This window comes from Heterodontus francisci, chromosome 30 (assembly GCF_036365525.1).
Source record: "Heterodontus francisci isolate sHetFra1 chromosome 30, sHetFra1.hap1, whole genome shotgun sequence".
In the NCBI taxonomy this organism is placed as follows: Eukaryota; Metazoa; Chordata; class Chondrichthyes; order Heterodontiformes; family Heterodontidae; genus Heterodontus; species Heterodontus francisci.
Genome location: NC_090400.1, coordinates 46,927,018 through 46,945,271, shown reverse-complemented (window position 1 = coordinate 46,945,271; position 18,254 = coordinate 46,927,018). Strand labels below are relative to the sequence as shown.

The 18,254-nt window shown below is 44.2% G+C and overlaps 1 protein-coding gene across 4 annotated transcripts in view; it reads right to left on the bottom strand.

The window, feature by feature from the left end:
• The window catches only part of cuedc1b (CUE domain containing 1b), a 171,188-nt gene that overhangs the window by 10,099 nt on the left and 142,835 nt on the right, over window positions 1-18,254 (bottom strand). For all 4 annotated transcript variants that reach the window (XM_068010503.1, XM_068010502.1, XM_068010505.1 and 1 more), the window contains 7 exons: window positions 17,040-17,166; window positions 10,951-11,122; window positions 8,921-9,013; window positions 6,853-6,942; window positions 3,826-3,919; window positions 1,130-1,188; window positions 416-485 (listed from right to left, as the gene is read on the bottom strand). In XM_068010503.1, the coding sequence (XP_067866604.1) occupies window positions 416-485; window positions 1,130-1,188; window positions 3,826-3,919; window positions 6,853-6,942; window positions 8,921-9,013; window positions 10,951-11,122; window positions 17,040-17,166 (705 nt within the window). The remainder of the gene's footprint in view (window positions 1-415; window positions 486-1,129; window positions 1,189-3,825; window positions 3,920-6,852; window positions 6,943-8,920; window positions 9,014-10,950; window positions 11,123-17,039; window positions 17,167-18,254) is intronic.

Sequence of the window (18,254 nt, the reverse complement as noted above, 5' to 3'; positions counted from 1 at the left end):
TTGATAAGAGGAGTCATGTTCTCATGTTCTATTCCAGAAAGCCAGTTGGTGAAAGATAGAACTGGAGCCAATCTTTACACACTTTTATTTTTGTTTACAGGGATGCTCATTACCTGCATACACCTCCTAACCACAACAACCACGTGTCTATTTATAGGAGCTCAAGTGAATGCCCACCACCTGCATACAATCAAACACAATTAATATGCAATTAACAATTCACTCACCAGATAGATGAAAATACAGTCAGGAGATTTGGAATTATTGTGGTGACTGCTAATCATTTTAGCACATTAATTGAAGAGGTTTGGTGTGTAGGAATGATGTGCAGAGAGTTGGAAAGTGATGTGCCCTTTATCCCACTCTCCATTCCTCTCAGGGAATTGATACTAGAAGTGTCGCTCTTTAAGCTTACCATGACTGTCCATCCTTATTTTCTTCATCTTCCTCCTGTAAGGGCTGCTTCCTGAACTGGATATCTTCATCTGAAAGGGAGGCAGGGTGATATAAGCCAGCATAATTTTTAATGAATACACTGGCAGCCACATCCTGCAGGAACCATACCTCACTGTCCCTTCCTGTGCCGCCATTTTTACTTTAAATGTTAGTTAAATTTTGTTTAAATTAATATTTTTATCTACTTAAATTGCAGTTAGAAAAACTGTTCATCTTTCTCCCTCTTCTAATTCCAACTCTAGGAAAATACCTTTGACGCAAGTATAATTCTCATTTGGTTCCCACTTCACCAACTCTTTGGTGTCCTGTCTGCTCAAAGACCGTGCCGTAATGTATCCCCTCTTGCCAATTAATATCAGAACAAATAAATGCAAAATACTGCAATAAAAACAAGAAATGCAGGAAATACTCAACAGGTCTGGCAGCATCTGTGGAGAAAGAAGCAGAGTTAACGTTTCAGGTCAGTGACCCTTCATCAGAACATACCTTCGCCCCATTGCTGGGAAGAGGTAAGGCCAGCTTCCATATGCCTCATCCCCAACAGCAGAGGTACAAACAAGACTAATCTGGAAAACTGAATGCCATAATGGAAAGACCAGCCTGTCTCCTCGATGATTTTGTTTCTTCTTTACATTAGAAAAAAATTACAACAAATACATGTACATATTCTTACCACAAGAATTCCCTTCTACATCATCGAGGAGGTTTGCTGTTGAGGCTGCTGTTCCGAGACTGCATTGCCAGACAGGTAAAGGAAAATAATTGAAACATTGCAATTTGCTAAGATAACGGCCAGAATTTTACATTGGGCGGGAGGCCCCACCCACTGGCCAAAATTTCAGGGGCAAGCCTGCCTCTGCCAGGCCTGGGAGACAGGCGACGTAAAATCGTAGCATAGGACCTTAATTGGCCTTGGGTGGGGCTTCCGACCCTCTGTGGCAGGAAGTCCCGCCTCCAAGAGCTGCCGGCCAATCAACGGTCTGGCAGCTTTCAGTCCCAGCAGCGCCACCGGGAACAGTGGCCGCTGCTGGGATTGCAGCAGTGAGTGGGACGTCGGCCCCGGGAAAAAGGAGAGTTGTGGGGCCTCGCTGGGGACAATCAGCCAGGTCTCGGCGAGGCAAGGCAGGGTGGATGGGGGAATGTATTTCAGTGGGGTCTCCTGGGGGCGGGGGGGGGGGGGGAACCTGAGCTGCCTGCTGGCTTCTGGTAAAATACCAGTGGCGGTGGGAGGAGGCCCTTAAGTGGCAGTTAATTGGCCACTTCAGGACATTAATTGGCCTGGGGCGGGTGGGTCGTTTCTCGCCGCTGCCCCTCGCAAAATTGTAGTGGGGACAAGAAGGCGATGGGAACGGCGCCCCTCACCTTCCACTCAATTTTATGACCCGCCCCCCTGCTCCTGCAGGGGGTGGGGGGTCGTACAATTCCGGCCAGTGTCTGTGTAATGGCGATTTGTTACTCCTGTATAACAGTGTCTGTGTCTATCTGTCTCTCAGTGCTGTACAATTCGACTCTATGAAGTTTATTGCACAGAATTGTTTATTACTCTTGCAAATGATCAAGTTATCTATCATCTTGCAAGTTCCAGCCTTATTCATGATTGATCTACATTGCAGATCTCTGGATTTCTGCTCTCACTTTGGTGTGTCATCTGTCATTGCCTTGGACATTTTCAAAGTCTTTGCAGGGCCTGGCACCGTATACTTCTAAACAACATCTCACCAAAGTTGTGTGTCTGGATATATATATATATATATATATATATATATATTTCTTCCTATCAATTTGGTTTATCTGAGTTGTAATTGGTGGCTCATCCTGACTTCTTTTCCAGTAACAGTGCTCTCTCATAGATAAGGGGTGGAATAAGATGATGTCATGGAGGTGGAAGTAGACAATCTTTGTGCTGGGCAGAATATGGGGTTGGAAACTCAGTTGATGTGGTCCAGCCAGATCTGGTGATGAATGGCTAAACTGGTTGTGTGCCAGATCCACTCAAGTCTGTGTGTAAACCATCACTTGGACTCGAAGGAACAAAGATGGAGGCCATACCAGGGGAATGACCATGGTGAGAGAGAGAGTAAAGGTTTGTTGCAGACAAGGCAATGGTGGAGGTGACAGCTGCAGAAGTATCATGGCGACTGAAGGCCAAAGGCTAGGCAGTAGGGAGTTCAGGGCCCAGTTGCCTCTCAGTGAGGTAAAAATTCATCTGGTCCCCAAAGCAAGAGGCCAGAGGTCTGATAAAAATTAATTGAAATAACTAAAACATGGATTCCATGAATGAGTGTGGGACCAACGGCAGCACAGATCAGGTGCAGGCTGTCCCACTGCTAGATTGGTACAACTTGTGTTTATTTTACGCCTGAGAAAACATGCACAACACATACCAATTGCTACTCTCATGTCTTTTATGGCTCCACTCTCAGTTCTCCTTCACCTATCATCTCTGCCCTGAGATGAGCTCCCATACCTCCAAGGTTCGGTGCCAAAACATTTATTTCCTCATCAAAAATTTGTAACTGTCTTTATAAACGCAATCTGTCCAACACTTGGATATTGCATTTATATTTGGCGAGGCTCTACTAACACTCCCTTGAAACAAGATAAAGCTGGTTGTCTAGTTCGTGGCACTTAATCTCCAACCAGTTGCAATCTTGCCCTGTCTATTTAATCTATATTACGATATTCATTGTTGCTCTGACTTTTCTCCTGCTAAGTTGCCAATACGCCATCCTCCTTCTCTTCCTTACATCCTCACTCAAACCAAGACTGATCAATGGCTCCTACTCTAGCTCATTCATTCTCAGCACTTCAAATCTGTTCAGCTCCTAGTATTCCTCAGTCTTCTTTTCTGAAAATCTTCAGGCTAATTAATATCACCCGATTTATCTTGTCTTTTATTCTGCTCATCCAAGAATTGGATAAACACGTGAAGGGAAAGAACTTACCGGGATAGAGAGAAAAAGCAGGGGAAGTGGGATTAATTGGATAACTCTTGCAAAGAGCTGGCACAAGGCCAAGGGGCCGAATGGTCTCCTTCTGTACTCTATCATTCTATAATCCCTGCTAATGTCCTGCACTGTGGGGTCTGGGCTTTGTTTTTCAATAAGACAAGAGAAATGTACAGAACAAGTGGAGAGAGTCATTTCTTAAAGGGAAAGCTCCTCTATTAGTGACATTGGTACTGCTGTTGACTAATACTCAGCCTTGATTGATTACTTTGAGAATCAGAACATGATTCTCATTGATCAGTTCCTATACTGAGTTGCTGAGCCAATCCTTCCTGATTCTCCTCATCTATTCCACCACAGTGGCGCCTTCGCTGTGGGCCTTCACCTTGGTTATTCCGTTACAAAGAACGATTAAGGATACGTGTGATGCTTTAAGGAATGCTTTCGCTTCAACTTCTTCATCTTCGTCTTCTCAGAAAAAGCTCGGGCCAGCTCGAAAAGTTTCTTCCGCGTTGCTGAGAAACAAAAGCAATGGGTTTGTGCAGAAGAATTATTAGTGATCATTACAGCTGAACTATGTTAAAATGTGACCCACCCAACTCCCATAATGTTTGCAGTAAATACACAATTGGCAGCTAGAAATGACAGATTCTAAAACAGCCTGTTCTGAAACCGGAAGAAAAATACAATGACTATACTTCTGGGTGAATGAATCCTACCCAAAGGAATGCAAAGAGTTTCCCTCCTCTCCTGTTGATTCTTTGCTGGGGCACAGTTCCACGCATTCTACCTGCCCTCTCGAAATGGCCACAGTTCACAAGAGCCTCAACAGAGCTATTCAAGTGCAGGAGCCATCACAGTTGAATCTAAATCTGTCCTTGCCCTATGTTCCGCACACAAGCCATTCCTGTCAGGAGTCATTGGATAGCGATCAGGATTGGGAACATGGAATACCTTTCCCTTCCCTGAGCCAAGGGTACTGAGACCAATTGCAGTTCACCAACTGCTACCCTAACTAACATCAGCTAACAGGACAGGGCATCAAACATCCATGGGTGTTTGGAATGACAGAGGCCCTGTGTTGACCATTGATACAAGAACTTTGTTTGAATTGGTGAATTTGTGGGGCTCAACATCTTTCTTTGACATTTACACACCAGCATTAAATTCCACACTGTCACAATTTCTCAACGCCTATTTAGAAAACACAAGGGGCCCAATTTTGTAGTTGCAATGCCGACTAAATTGTCAGGATTCACTGTCACTACAACCGTGAAACTGACAACAACTTCCGGAGCCGGCGCACATACAATTAAACACCAAAATTCAGAAGCTGCTGTCAGTAATTCTCTGGTCCTCCATAGGCTACATTGTTGGAATTCCCAAAGACGGAAATCTTTAGAAATCACTTGAACTGATGTGAACTTCCACTTTCACACTATTAGTCTCACTCTAAGAACCCCTGAAAATGTTATGCCTTGTTAAATGAGGTGTAACGGGGTTTTTAAAGGGGTTATTATGTCCATAATTATGGATGAACAACCTCTCTGGCCCTGATAACTTATTTAATATTTGTGGAATGTCAAATTTCTCCATTATGATAATAAAGTTCCACAGATTTTTAAAACAAAAATAGTTTTTTTTTTACAGTTTCTTTATCTCAGTTTCTAACTTAATCCCATGTGCATCACCCAATCATGATCTCACTCTCTGTAAAATGATTAAAAAGTGAAGGATAATCAGTGCTTTTTAAATCCTGGTTTGCTGTCTGTGAGAATACTTCAATGTTTGGCTGCTTAGCCTGTTTGATGGCATCACTGTTGCTGATTTGCCCCATATCCTTAATACCTTTACGTAACAAAAATCTATCAATCTCAGACATGGCCTTGAGCTGATGCTGGAACCAAAGTAACGTTGGGAGAGGGGAAGTCCATGCCAAAGAGTTCGCTAGCTCTTTGAGGGCAGCTTTCTTCGAGGTCAGCGGTAAGCACCATCACTTCACTGCTGATCACAAACCCAAGGCCAAGGAAAGCGAACAATATGGTTGCTATTTTTTTTCCCATTTAGGTCTAGTCTGCAATATCCACCATTCCTCAAACAAGATGGCAGGCAAGGGGTTTGTTCTCTGGCCTCCAGAGATGCCACTCTGCAACTATTTGATAGGACAGGTGCCTGGAATGACCTGGGGCATATCTTATCCTCTGACATATTCTGTTTTCCTTTTTGATCTGAATCCCTCCTCAGAAAGAAGAATTACCATAGATTTTTGTAAAAACCCAACTTGTTTACTATTGCCCTTCAGGGAAGGGAACCTGCCACCCCGACCCAGACTGGGCTACACTTGGCTCCAGTCCTACACTCTGTGGTTTACTCTTGGTGCCCTTTGCAACACAGAATATAATTCTTCACAGCATCAACAATATATTAAAATTTTCACATCTATACATATGTTCCTATGTAAACTATGTAAATACCTATGTAAACTCATGGTGCTGTAGTGAAACCCTCCTGCCAGTGGCAGTGCTGTAGCATCTCAGTTTTGCATCTCCCAGCTCCTCAGCCTGTACAACAGAAAAACTCCTATACTCTGACCAACCTGACATCTCTGCTTCTTAAATTACCATCAATTTTACACTTTAATTATTAATAGTAATGTGAAATCAAATTATTATATAAAAATGTGGGAAAAATGCATTTTTAAATGACTTAAATGGGGCCTATATTACAGCTGTGTGGGCTCTCCAATAATCCCCACTTCTGACCCCACTTCAATTTAGGAAGATACTTGGTCTTGACTCTAAGTTTGCAACACTATAGGGTATCACTGGTTACAAAGGAACAGGAGTAGCCCCTCAAGCCTGTTTCATGGCTTTCAATGAGATCATGGCTGAGCTGCCACCTAACTCCATATAACCACCTTTGCCCCACATCACTTAATACCCTTGGTTAACAAAAATCTTCAATTTCAGATTTAAAATTAACAATTGAAGTGTTTCCTAATTTCACTCTCGACAGATCTGCTCTAATTTTTAGACTATGCACAAGTCCTAGATTCCCCAACTAGTAGAAATATTTTCTCTCTATCTACCCATCTGTCCCCTTAATATCTTGAAAACTTTGATCAAATCACCCTTTAACCTTCTAAATTCCAGGAAATACAACCCTAGTTTGTTTGATCTCTCCTTGTAATTTAACCCCTAGAGTCCAGGTATCATTCTGGTGATGACACATTTGTCAACATGCAGCAAGAGAAAGCTTCAGGCTGATGCATTTAAGGGGAAGCTAAAGTAAGTACATGAGGGAGAAAGGAAAATGTTGATAGCGTGAGATATAATAAATAAGGGATGAGGAAGGGGTAGGGAGCATAAACACCGAGCATGGACCAGTTGGGCCGAATGGCCTGTTTCTGAGTTGTAAAATTCTCTGTAATGATTTTAGGAGGACTCACATTTTCCCATGTGTTTCAGTTTGTCCCTGAACATGGCATCATCAAATACTACACTGCTTGCTTCAGCGACACCGGAGGCACCAGAATCAACTGCGACAAATGGGAGAGAAAGGGGTTAAGATTTGCTTCCAGACACTTTCTCATCATATACTATGGCTCTTCATCAGCAGGATGCAGCCATCCATGGCACCAGCACATAATCCACTGGAGAACAGCCATTAAAGTGATTCATTTCATCACTGTCAATAGGCCGATTTTAAAGGACACTGTAATGACTGGTCTGGACAGTAATTTAAGATTTTTTTTATTCATTCATGGAATGTGAGCATTGCCAGCAAGGCTAGCATTTGTTGCCCATCCCCAATTGCCCTTGAGAATATGGTGGTGAGCCGCCTTCTTGAGCCACTACATTTTGACCCAGCAATAGTGAAGGAATGGCGGTAAATTTGCAAGTCAGGATTGTGTGTGGCTTGGAAGGGAACCTGCAGGTGGTGGTGTTCCCAAGCGCCTGCTGCTCTTGTTCTTCTAGGCAGTAGAGGTTGGAGTTTGGAAGGTCTTGTCAAAGGAGCCTTGGTGAGTTGCTGCAGTGCGTCTTGTAGATGGTACATACTGCTGCCACTGTGCATCGGTGGTAGATGGAGTAAATGTTGAAGGTGGTGGATGGGATGCCAAGCTGCTTTGTCCTGGATGGTGTCGATCTTCTTGAGTGTTGTTGAAGCTGCACCCATCCAGGCAAGTGGAGAGTATTCCATTACACTCCTGACTTGTGCCTTGTAGATGGGGGACAGGCTTTGGGGAGACAGGAGGTGAGTTTTATTTCTTTCGATAAAGAAGGGTAAATGCGAAACAAATTGAAGTTGAGATTTGATAACCTGGAAGCTGCCTTTATTTCCCCTGCCTTCCATTATTTTATCAAAAATATATGTGTATAAAAATATATTGCATATAGTTGTAATAAAGGAAATGTGGCAACCAATTAGCACACAGCAAGCTCCCACAAACAGCAATATGATAACGATCAGATAATCTTTTTTTTTGAAGTGATGTTGGTTGAGGGATAAATATTGGCCAGAACACCAGAGAGAACACCCCAACTCTTGTTTGAAATAATACCATGGGATTTTTTACATCCACCTGAGAGAGTAGAAAAGGCCTTGGTTTAACATCTCATCCCTCTGACAGTGTTGTACTCCCTCCGTACTGCAGTGGAGCGTTAGCCTCGATTTTTGTACTCAAGTCTCTGGACAGTGGGAACTGAACTCACAACATACTGATTCAGAGGCGACACTGTTACCCACTGAGCCACGACTAAGACTCAGAAGAATCACAATACAATTAGGAGCTTCGAGGGGTGAAGTCGCCTCTGAAAGGGGAACAGTGAGGGTTTCAGTTGTTTTTGCTCCTTCTTTCCTGTAAGAACACAGGATTAGGCCATTCAGCCCCTCAATCTTGTTCCACCTTGGGGGTATGCTTCGGTGAGTGCCACTTGCCCTCTCGTACCTCACCCAGGTGCCCATTTCTGCTGCGACAGAGGGCACTGACCAGATATTCAACCAAGTAGTGCATTGCAGTCGAGCTCAATCCTTGTTTCAACTGATGTTCAAGCACGCATTTTCCATTGGGTTCCGGTGTGGGGTTGGGGGGCGGGGGGAGCGCAGGCACTGAAATCAGTTGTGGTGCCCTTTGATGCCAGGGCGAGATCAGCTAATTCAGCACAAACCAGGGATTAATCCCAAGAGCTTGTTGGTCTACTTGGCTGAGTGCTGCTCCGCCACTGGGTTGCATTCACTCTTCCTTGAGTAACTTTACAGATGGTTGTGTCTGAGGTAGTTATTAACCCACATTTCACAGCAGTAATTGTCTCGTAAACAGTCACCAGCACTGAACCAAGCAGCTCATCAACATGTATTGTAACACTGTAACATTTATCAAAAGGAGAGAAAAGTAATAAATCATTAGCAGCTGAACAGATCTCATTAGGCAGACAGCAGTAAATCACTAAAGTGTAGTAGAAGAAAACAATAAACCTAATAAATCACTGTGAGTGGGAATTGATGTCTGTATTTACCTGGAACTGCTGAGGGCAAACTAATGTCACCGGAGGGCAAAGATTCATTCGCATTGTTAGACTTTGATTTTTTTGACTCATACTTTAGCCGATCTGGAAAAAATAGAGAGACAAGTGAAGTCACAATGTGCAAGGGCATCTGTAGCACGGCAGCTTGGGCTATTATGTGATTAACCCTGGAGGTAAATCTGCAGTCTTAGTAACAAATATTTAAAAGTCTGTCAAGAATCCTGCATTAAATACCGTATTCCTGTAACCTCTACCAACTAGAAGGACAAGGGCAGCAGTTACATGGGAACACCACCACTTGCAAGTTCCCCTCCAAGCCACACACCATCCTGACTTGGAACTATATCGCCGTTCCTTCACCGTCACTGGGTCAAAATCCTGGAACTCCCTTCCTAACAGCACTGTGGATGTACCTACACCCCAAGGACTGCAGCGGTTCAAGAAGGCAGCTCACCACCACCTTCTCAAGGGCAATTAGGGATGGGCAATAAATGCTGGCCTGGCCAGTGATACCCACAGCCTGTGAAAGAAATTTAAAAAAATCACCTGATGGCTAAGTAGGGGCTGGATTTCAGCCATACAGGTCAGTAGGGGTCCAAGCCTTAGACTTTGGGTTGAGGAAAGTGGGCTGATGTTCACAAGAAACACAAAGGAGAAAAAGCCACCCTAGTTCATTCATCTTAAAAAGAACCAACAGTTCCCATCCGCCCCCCGCAATCACAACATCCAACAGGGGTTTTGGTCTCCACTACCCAACTCAAAAAGTCCATTCCACATGCTGACCAGTCTATGAAGAAGCGCTTACTAGCTTGAACCTGCGCTCCCATGTTTTGCTATTATGGTTTTGTTGGGGCATCACAAATGGGTTCTGTGTTCCCAGACTGGGGTCACGGTGCAGGTGGGAGGAAACAGCCAGGGTTCCCAGGTCGGATCACCAAGCAGTAGCTCCTGCTTGAAAGTGAGGGCTGGGCTGGGTTCGGCTTTGGGTCACTCCATGATCAAGCAGCCTTGTTCACTATCCATGAGAATGACCAGTCAGCAGAGAGATACCAGACGGCCTGTGCCCATGGACCCCAGGAAAGGACAAGGAGAAAAGGAAAGGGAAAGATAATAATGTTCAGGGGTTTTAGTCTCCACTTCTACACAGAAGTGAAATCCTGAGAAATCCTTCTGATGCAGTGTTATATTGTGGTGAGGTATCTGTTACTGAATTGTATCATTCTGTTGTGCCCTGGCACCTATGCCAGCCTGCAATGTGCCTTTCAGAGTGCCCAAAGGACTGATTATCCTGTTTCAAGTTAGGACACTTTTTACGGCTGAGTGAATATGCAGAAAGGTTGTGTCGTGTGCAAAGCGATTCCAGGGTATAAACACAGCCATGCAAAATATGGAGGGCTTCAGAATGCTGGGACTGAACAGGATTAAACTGATGGAAAGTGGAAGCTGAGCTGAAAGGGATTATTTTAACCTGATCTGTTGGAATTCAGTGTAAACTAAAATCGGGAAGAGTATGAAACAGCAGCTGAACTGAACCCACCCAATTTCCACTGAGCAGATTGGTTATAATTACAACCTAGATTTTTTTTGTGTCATTAAAATAAGGACAGTTATATTTTCCCATTCCCTGTTTGTTTTTTGCTTGACCCATCACACCATCACGTGACCAAAAGGGCCACCTGCTCCCAGATCCTGCAAAGCCGCTGCAATGTCTTCTCTGCGGCAGGAGTGTCTGGAGTCCGATCGGCACGTTTGTACAGCTCAGTTCAAGAACAGAAAAGCTCAGGCAGTCCTCGCTCTGTGGTACAAACAATTGGGGCCCAGAATGCATCACATCTCCACGCTGGACTCTTACATGAGGAGAGGCCATTCAGATAATGTACAAAGGGATCTGCTACTGCAACTATACACTACCAGCTTCAGGAGAGGGAGGATAACAGAAAGAAAATTGGACGGAAAAATGTAAGTATTCCTAATTCAGCTTTCACAAAGTTTCCCTCTTTCCGTTTTGTCCGTTCCCTCACCCTTCTCCAGTGCCAATAGGAACTCGCGGTTCCGCTGAAGCTCCTTCATAAACTCTTCATTCTGTAGGAAGAGTGCAATCCGCTCATCCTCCAGGTACTGCTTCAGCTTCCGCTCCTGGTCAAGTGATCCTTGTGACTCCTGGCTGGTCCCTTGATGGCCTTTCTGTGAATTCTGCAGGGTTGCAGTACATTTTCTCATTAATGATGACGTTATTATTTTCATAGCAACATACACACTGTGCCCTGGCTTCAAACTACACTGTTCTCAAGGACATTGGGAGTGGTTGGGAAGGAATGACATTTGCACTGCCTAGAACTGCAAGCTGGAGCAGCAGTTGGACTCGAGTGGCACCCTGCACGTGGGCACGTTGCAGGTATCCAAGGGAAGCTTTCAAAGCAACCGCTGGAGAAATGATATGAAAAGTGAGCAAACATCCGCCCTATCAATGTGCGGCGCCTACACATCTTATTGTTCACAAACAAAAAACGTTTCTTCCCACAAGTCGCCCAGTAGCACCCAAAATTCACTTCTGCCTGGGTAGTTAACCATTTTTAAAGAGGTCTCTGGAAATGGTGTTTATTCTGACAGGAGGCACCCACATTGATTTGGCCTTAAATTTACCCTCCCTCTGGGGAAGTACCCGGTAAGTAGCAGCTCCAGTGCCCAATATTGATATACTAGTCTCATATACGCTCAACAAGATGAGGAATCTATGGCATGAGTATAACATCTCAGGATTGGAGGCTGGCTGGCATTCTGTACAGAAATTAGTCATCCAGGGCAAGATTATTGTTCAGCTCCTGCTTACAGGCTGACTGCTAAAGAACAAAGAACAGTACAGCACAGGAACAGGCCATTCGGCCCTCCAAGCCTGCGCCGATCTTGATGCCTGCCTAAACTAAAACCTTCTGCACTTCCAGGGCCCATATCCCTCTATTCCCATCCTATTCATGTATTTGTCAAGATGCCTCTTAAACGTCGCTATTGTATCTGCTTCCACCACCTCCCCGGCAGCAAGTTCCAGGCACTCACCACCCTCTGTGTAAAAAACTTGCCTCGCACATCCCCTCTAAACTTTGCCTCTCGCACCTTAAACCTATGTCCCCTAGTAACTGACTCTTCCACCCTGGGAAAAAGCTTCTGACTATCCACTCTGTCCATGCCACTCATAACTTTGTAAACTTCTATCATGTCGCCCCTCCATCTCCGTCGTTCCAGTGAAAACAATCTGAGTTTATCCAACCTCTCCTCATAGCTAATGCCCTCCAGACCAAGGCAACATCCTGGTAAACCTCTTCTGTACTCTCTCCAAAGCATCCACATCCTTCTGGTAGTGTGGCGACCAGAATTGCACGCAATATTCTAAGTGTGGCCTAACTAAAGTTCTGTACAGCTGCAGCATGACTTGCCAATTTTTATACTCTATGCCTTCTTGACTACCTTATCCACCTGCGTCGCCACTTTCAGTGACCTGTGGACCTGTACGCCCAGATCTCTCTGCCTGTCAATACTCCTAAGGGTTCTGCCATTTACTGTATACCTCCCACCTGTATTAGATCTTCCAAAATGCATTACCTCACATTTGTCCCGATTAAACTCCATCTGCCATTTCTCCACCCAAGTCTCCAACCGATCTATATTCTGCTGTACCCTCTGACAATCCTCATCACTATCCGCAACTCCACCAACCTTTGTGTCATCCGCAAACTTACTAATCAGACCGGCTACATTTTCCTCCAAATCATTTATATATACTACAAACAGCAAAGGTCCCAGCACTGATCCCTGCGGAACACCACTAGTCACAGCCCTCCATTCAGAAAAGCACCCTTCCACTGCTACCCTCTGTCTTCTATGACTGAGCCAGTTCTGTATCCATCTTGCCAGCTCATCTCTGATCCCGTGTGACTTCACCTTTTGTACCAGTCTGCCATGAGGGACCTTGTCGAAGGCTTTACTAAAGTCCATATAGACAACATCCACTGCCCTTCCTTCATCAATCATCTTCGTCACTTCCTCAAAAAACTTCATCAAGTTAGTGAGACACGACCTCCCCTTCACAAAACCATGCTGCCTCTCACTAATAAGTTCATTTGTTTCCAAATGGGAGTAAATCCTGTCCCGAAGAATCCTCTCTAATAATTTCCCTACCACTGACGTAAGGTTCACCGGCCTATAATTTCCTGGATTATCCTTGCTACCCTTCTTAAACAAAGGAACAACATTGGCTATTCTCCAGTCCTCTGGGACCTCACCTGTAGCCAAAGAGGATCTAAAAATTAATCCAGTGCTCCAGTCCATAGAACTCAGCCCTGGTGCTGCACTGTTATGTCTCTCAGCCCTCTCCTTTCAATAAAGTAGTTAAACAATTACAATGAGCAGGTGTTTGTGATCACAGAAGTGTGAGGTACCCATCCTGCACATAGGAATCCCAAGTGTAGTTAGCCCACATCTCCTTGGTTTAAGGACTGTGGGTTAGGCTGCATGTAGACCAAGTGAAAAGGCCTAAAACAAGCATTATTAAGCATCTCATTAGTGCAACATATGGAAGGGCCCATTTTAGACAGTTGTCAGGGACATCTGAAGAATCAATCAACCCATTACTGGGTCAGATACCTTTCCGGTGTCCTTGGAGCATGGCATAGAACCCCTCACAAATAGTCCTTTTTTCCCCATTTTCCAGGTGCAAAGAGATCCAATTTCTCCTCCCTGATATTTAAACATGAGATCCGTGAAATCAAAAGTGGAGACACAATTGGCGCAGTCATAATATTCTGCCAGGAGAGAGGGGTCTAATTTTATGTTGAGTCAGCGGGCGAAATGGGCCTGCTGCCCTCTATAAGGACCGAGTCACTTTAAGGCCCGCGCTTCATTCACATGGAGGTACGCGTGCCAAGCTGGTGCTAACAGGCAGCCCGCCGATTGGGGAGGGCGGGAAATTAGCCTGCTGTTACTGGGAGCCTGAAGATGGGGGAAATCCAGGCCCGGTGGGTGGGGAGGGGGCATACAATTTGATTTACACTGCTCCTCTTGGCCCCAGAGAAACAGTAAGTTAAAATTATTTCTGGGCCCATTTTTGAGAGTCTGTAGCGTACCTTTTAAGCACGACTGGTCAGGCTGTTCAATGCAGGAAAGAGTAAGCCAAGTGCCAGCGGTGCACATGCTGCTCATTTTGGACTACAAAATTGCAATTGGGGTCCAATGTACGTCATTCTGCCAGCAACCTTCCATCTGAAACAGGCAGGTACGCTGGCGACCCTTCTCAGGGCCCTATTCCAAGATGGTGGCAGTTGGAGTACCACGGTAACCGGAGCAGTAAGTTTTCCGGTTGCTGCTTCCCTATTTGCAAAGGGAATTAAAATTGGCCAACCAGTATTTAACATGCTTTGAGAGTGTGATTGAATATATAATAATCTCGTGGCAGAAGATGCCCAAACCTGGCTATTTATTATATTGAGTCGGTGTCAGTTTGGTCACTCTATGCCCTCTCCATAGTGCTCAGCTGGAAAGTCATCTCTCCATTGGACACTTGGGCATATTTTCTTGGCCCAACATAGTTCTGATCCATTCAAAGAAAGTAACTTGTCACCACAAAAATGTAACAAACACTCCAAACTGTTACTTCAGGCCAATTCCATATTTCTCCATTGCTAAAACTGCAAGCTCAGTTTCCGTTTGTGCTCCAAACAAATCTTCCTGCCAAGAGCTCGTAAATCTATAAGGGATACACCTCACGATTGTGTGTTCTTGACACAGACCTTCAAGCAATATAAATACATATCGAGAACTCAGGCACAGGTGTGACATGCCCCTCAGGATGTTTTGCCCATTAATTTGTGCTAGGAGCCCAACATCATTAAAAAAATTGACCAATGTCCAAGATTAGAATGCTGTTCCCATGTTGAAGAGGTTTATCTTGCACCTCTTGACAGGATTTAAGAAAATTGCTTTCTAATAGGTGACCAGTGTCTCACCAAGCTCTTTGCTGTCCTTCTTGTCTGTCTCTATTTTGCCAATTATACCATGGTCACAGCTCCACTGAACTTCAGATTTCCTGACCAGTCTTCCATTCTCCATAAACTTCAGCTCAAGCAAAAGTCTGCTGCTCATATTCTCTCCTGCACTAAATCCCACTCAATAACAACAGCAATTGGCATTTACATAGTGCATTTAACATAATAAAACATCACAAAGTGCTCCACAGGAGCGTTATCAAACAAAATTTGGCACCCAGCCACATGAAGAGATATTAGGGCCAGTGACCTAAAGCTAGGCCAAAGAGGTAGGATTTAAGGAACGTCTTAAAAGAGGAGAGAGAAGTAGAAAGATTTAAGGAGGGGAACTCCAGAGCTTGGGGCCCACGCAGCTGAAGGCACGATCACCAATTGTGGAGCGAATAAAATCAGGGATGCACAGGAGGCCAGAATTGCAGGACGGCAGAGATCTCGAAGGGCTTGTGGGGCTGGAGGAGGTAACAGAGATAGGGAAGGGTTTGGCCAATCAGGGATTTGAAAAGAAGGGTGAGAACTTTCAATGCAGGACAGCGAGCATAGAGGCGATGGGTGAACAGGACTAGTGCGAGTTAGGATACGGGCAAGAGAGTTCAGGATGAGTTGCAGTTTATGGATTTACTCAATACCCTTGTCCTTGCTGAGCTTCACAGGTTCCCATTCTCTCAAGGATTCAAATGTAAAATTTTCATCTTTGTGACCTCAACACTTCCTATATCTGTTAATGTCTCCCAACATGACAGCCTCTCCTGAAGTCTCTGTTCCTTTAACTTTGGCATCTTGTGCTCTCCCTCCTCCCTTCATCTCACCATCGGCAACAATGCTCTTAACCACTTAGGTTCTATTCTCTGGAATTCCCTCTACAAACCCCTCTGTCCCTCAACCTCCTCCTCTTCCTCATTTAAGGCCCTCCTTATAACTCACTTATTTTTCCAAGCAGTTAGTCATCCCTTCAGATCTGTCCATCATCCATTTGTCTTCATGCCTCAGTGAAGCACCTTGGGATGCTTTTCTACATTAAAGATGCCATGTAAATGCAAGTTTTTGTTGTTTCTCCTGTTGCTCCTTCTAACATCCGAATGTACATCGAAAATAGGAACATAGGAAATAGGAGCAGGAGTAGGCCATTCGGCCCCTTGATCTTGCTCTGCCATTCAACTAGATCATGGCTGATCTTCTACCTCAACACCATTTTCTCACACTATCCCCATATCCCTTGATATCTTTAATATCTAAAAATCTAGCGATCTCTGTCTTGAATATACTCAATGACTGAACCTCTACAGCCCTCTGCGGTAGAGAATTCCAAAGATTCAGCACCCTCTGAGTGAAGAAATATCTCCTTCATCTTAGTCCTAAATGGCCCGCCCCTTATTCTGAGACTGTGTCCCCTGGTTCTAGAACCCCAGTCACGGGAAACATCCTTCCTGCATCTACCTTTTTGAGCCCTGTAAGAATTTTGTATGCTTCAATGAGATCACCTCTCATTCTTCTAAACTCTAGAGAATATAGGCCCAGTCTCCTCAATCTCTCCTCATAGGACAGTCCCGCCATCCCAAGGATCAGTCTGACGAACCTTCATTGCATTCTCTTCCTTAGGTAAGGAGACCAAAACTATGCTCCAGGTGCGGTCTCACCAAGGCTCTATACAATTGCAGCAAGACTTCGCTACTCCTGTACTCAAATCCTCTTGCAATAAAGGCAAACATACCATTTGCCTTCCTAATTGCTTGCTGCACCTGCACATTAGCTTTCAGTGACTTATGAACAAGGACACCCAGGTACCTTTGGACTTCAACACTTCCCAATCTCTCACTATTTAAGAAATACTCTACGGTTCTACATTTCTTTCCTCCTCCCTGCATCCACTGCTTCCTAGTTTAACTCACAATTTTCCAGGATCTCAAATTTGGAAATCTTTGCCCCATTTAGTTCTGCCTACATCCAACAAAATCTCAAAACCCAAGCTTGGCATCACTTAACCACTACATCTTACTTAGCTCATTTTCGTGGCCATTCTTTTCAATCTTGCATGATGGTCTTTGGCTTCTCAATAACAAAAACAAAATCCAGCTCACCTGCACCACGTCAAACTGCTGTGGTAAAATTCGCAGAAAGTCATCTGGTAGGTTGCCAAGTAATGGGGGATTCCAATTCCGATACCGTATCTTAGTCTGGTTCCCACCAGAAGTTTGAAGGTCAAGTCTGCGACCACAATGGAATAATCAAGAATGTAACATTTTATATATTAATTACAGATCTCCTGTGGCGTTGCTTACTCAGAATTACAAAGAAGGTACAGTGCAGAAACAAGCCATTTGGCCCAACTGGTCTGTACTGGCATTTATGCTCCACACACACCTCCTCCCACCCCTCTTTATCTCACAGAGCATCACTGGAGCTATACAGCCCTCGAGTGGCTGCAGCCAACAACTACAGCAGGACCAGGATCTGTTTACATAGCAAATTTTCATTATTGCTGACTACAGAGGCATTTTCCATGTTACATGTTGACATAATAAGCTTGACTAAAAATCCTATCAACAGGAAGTGAGGTTAGTGGGCAGGAAGTATTCCACAAAAGGAGCTAAGAACAAGTGTCATCTTCAAGTGAAGGAGACTGATAGTTCAGGTAGTAATTTGGTTCCCATTTTAAAGTCATACATTCTTGCCCTAATTTTTACATAATACTTTTATTATTTGCAGGTAAATAGCAAAACCTGCTGCAATTTAGAAAGCAGGGAAGCAGAGTTGGTTGGAGTACAGAAGTTTCTCATCAGTACAAGCTGAGGAACTGGGAGATGAAAAACTGAGGACTAAGAGTGTAATTACCGTGTGACAAGTTTCCATTATAAATGGGGACATAGGAATTTGTAATGAAGAAGTTGACACAAAATGTGACAAAGACATGACAAAAGGAAGTAAAAGTTTGTTGAAAGAAAGCGAATGTGTTAGTAAGAGCTTTAATAGATTTATATTTATGAATTTTGCTTTACATGGCATTCACGGTAAAGTGCAGACTGTACACAGCGAATCCTGGTTGTAGCAAGAGTTTAAATGTTCTTTGCAGATAGGGGAGGGCAACTTAGTTGAAACGAATAGTATTGATGCCTTTGAAGGGAAGCCAGATAAGTACATGAGGGAGGAAGGAATATATGCAGATAGGGTTAGAATAAATAGGTTGGGAGGAGGATCATGTGAAGCATAAGCACAGACCAGTTGGGCCAAATGGCCTGTTTGTGTGTTGTACACTCTTTGGAAATATCAGAGTCACAAATTCTACTAGATATTGT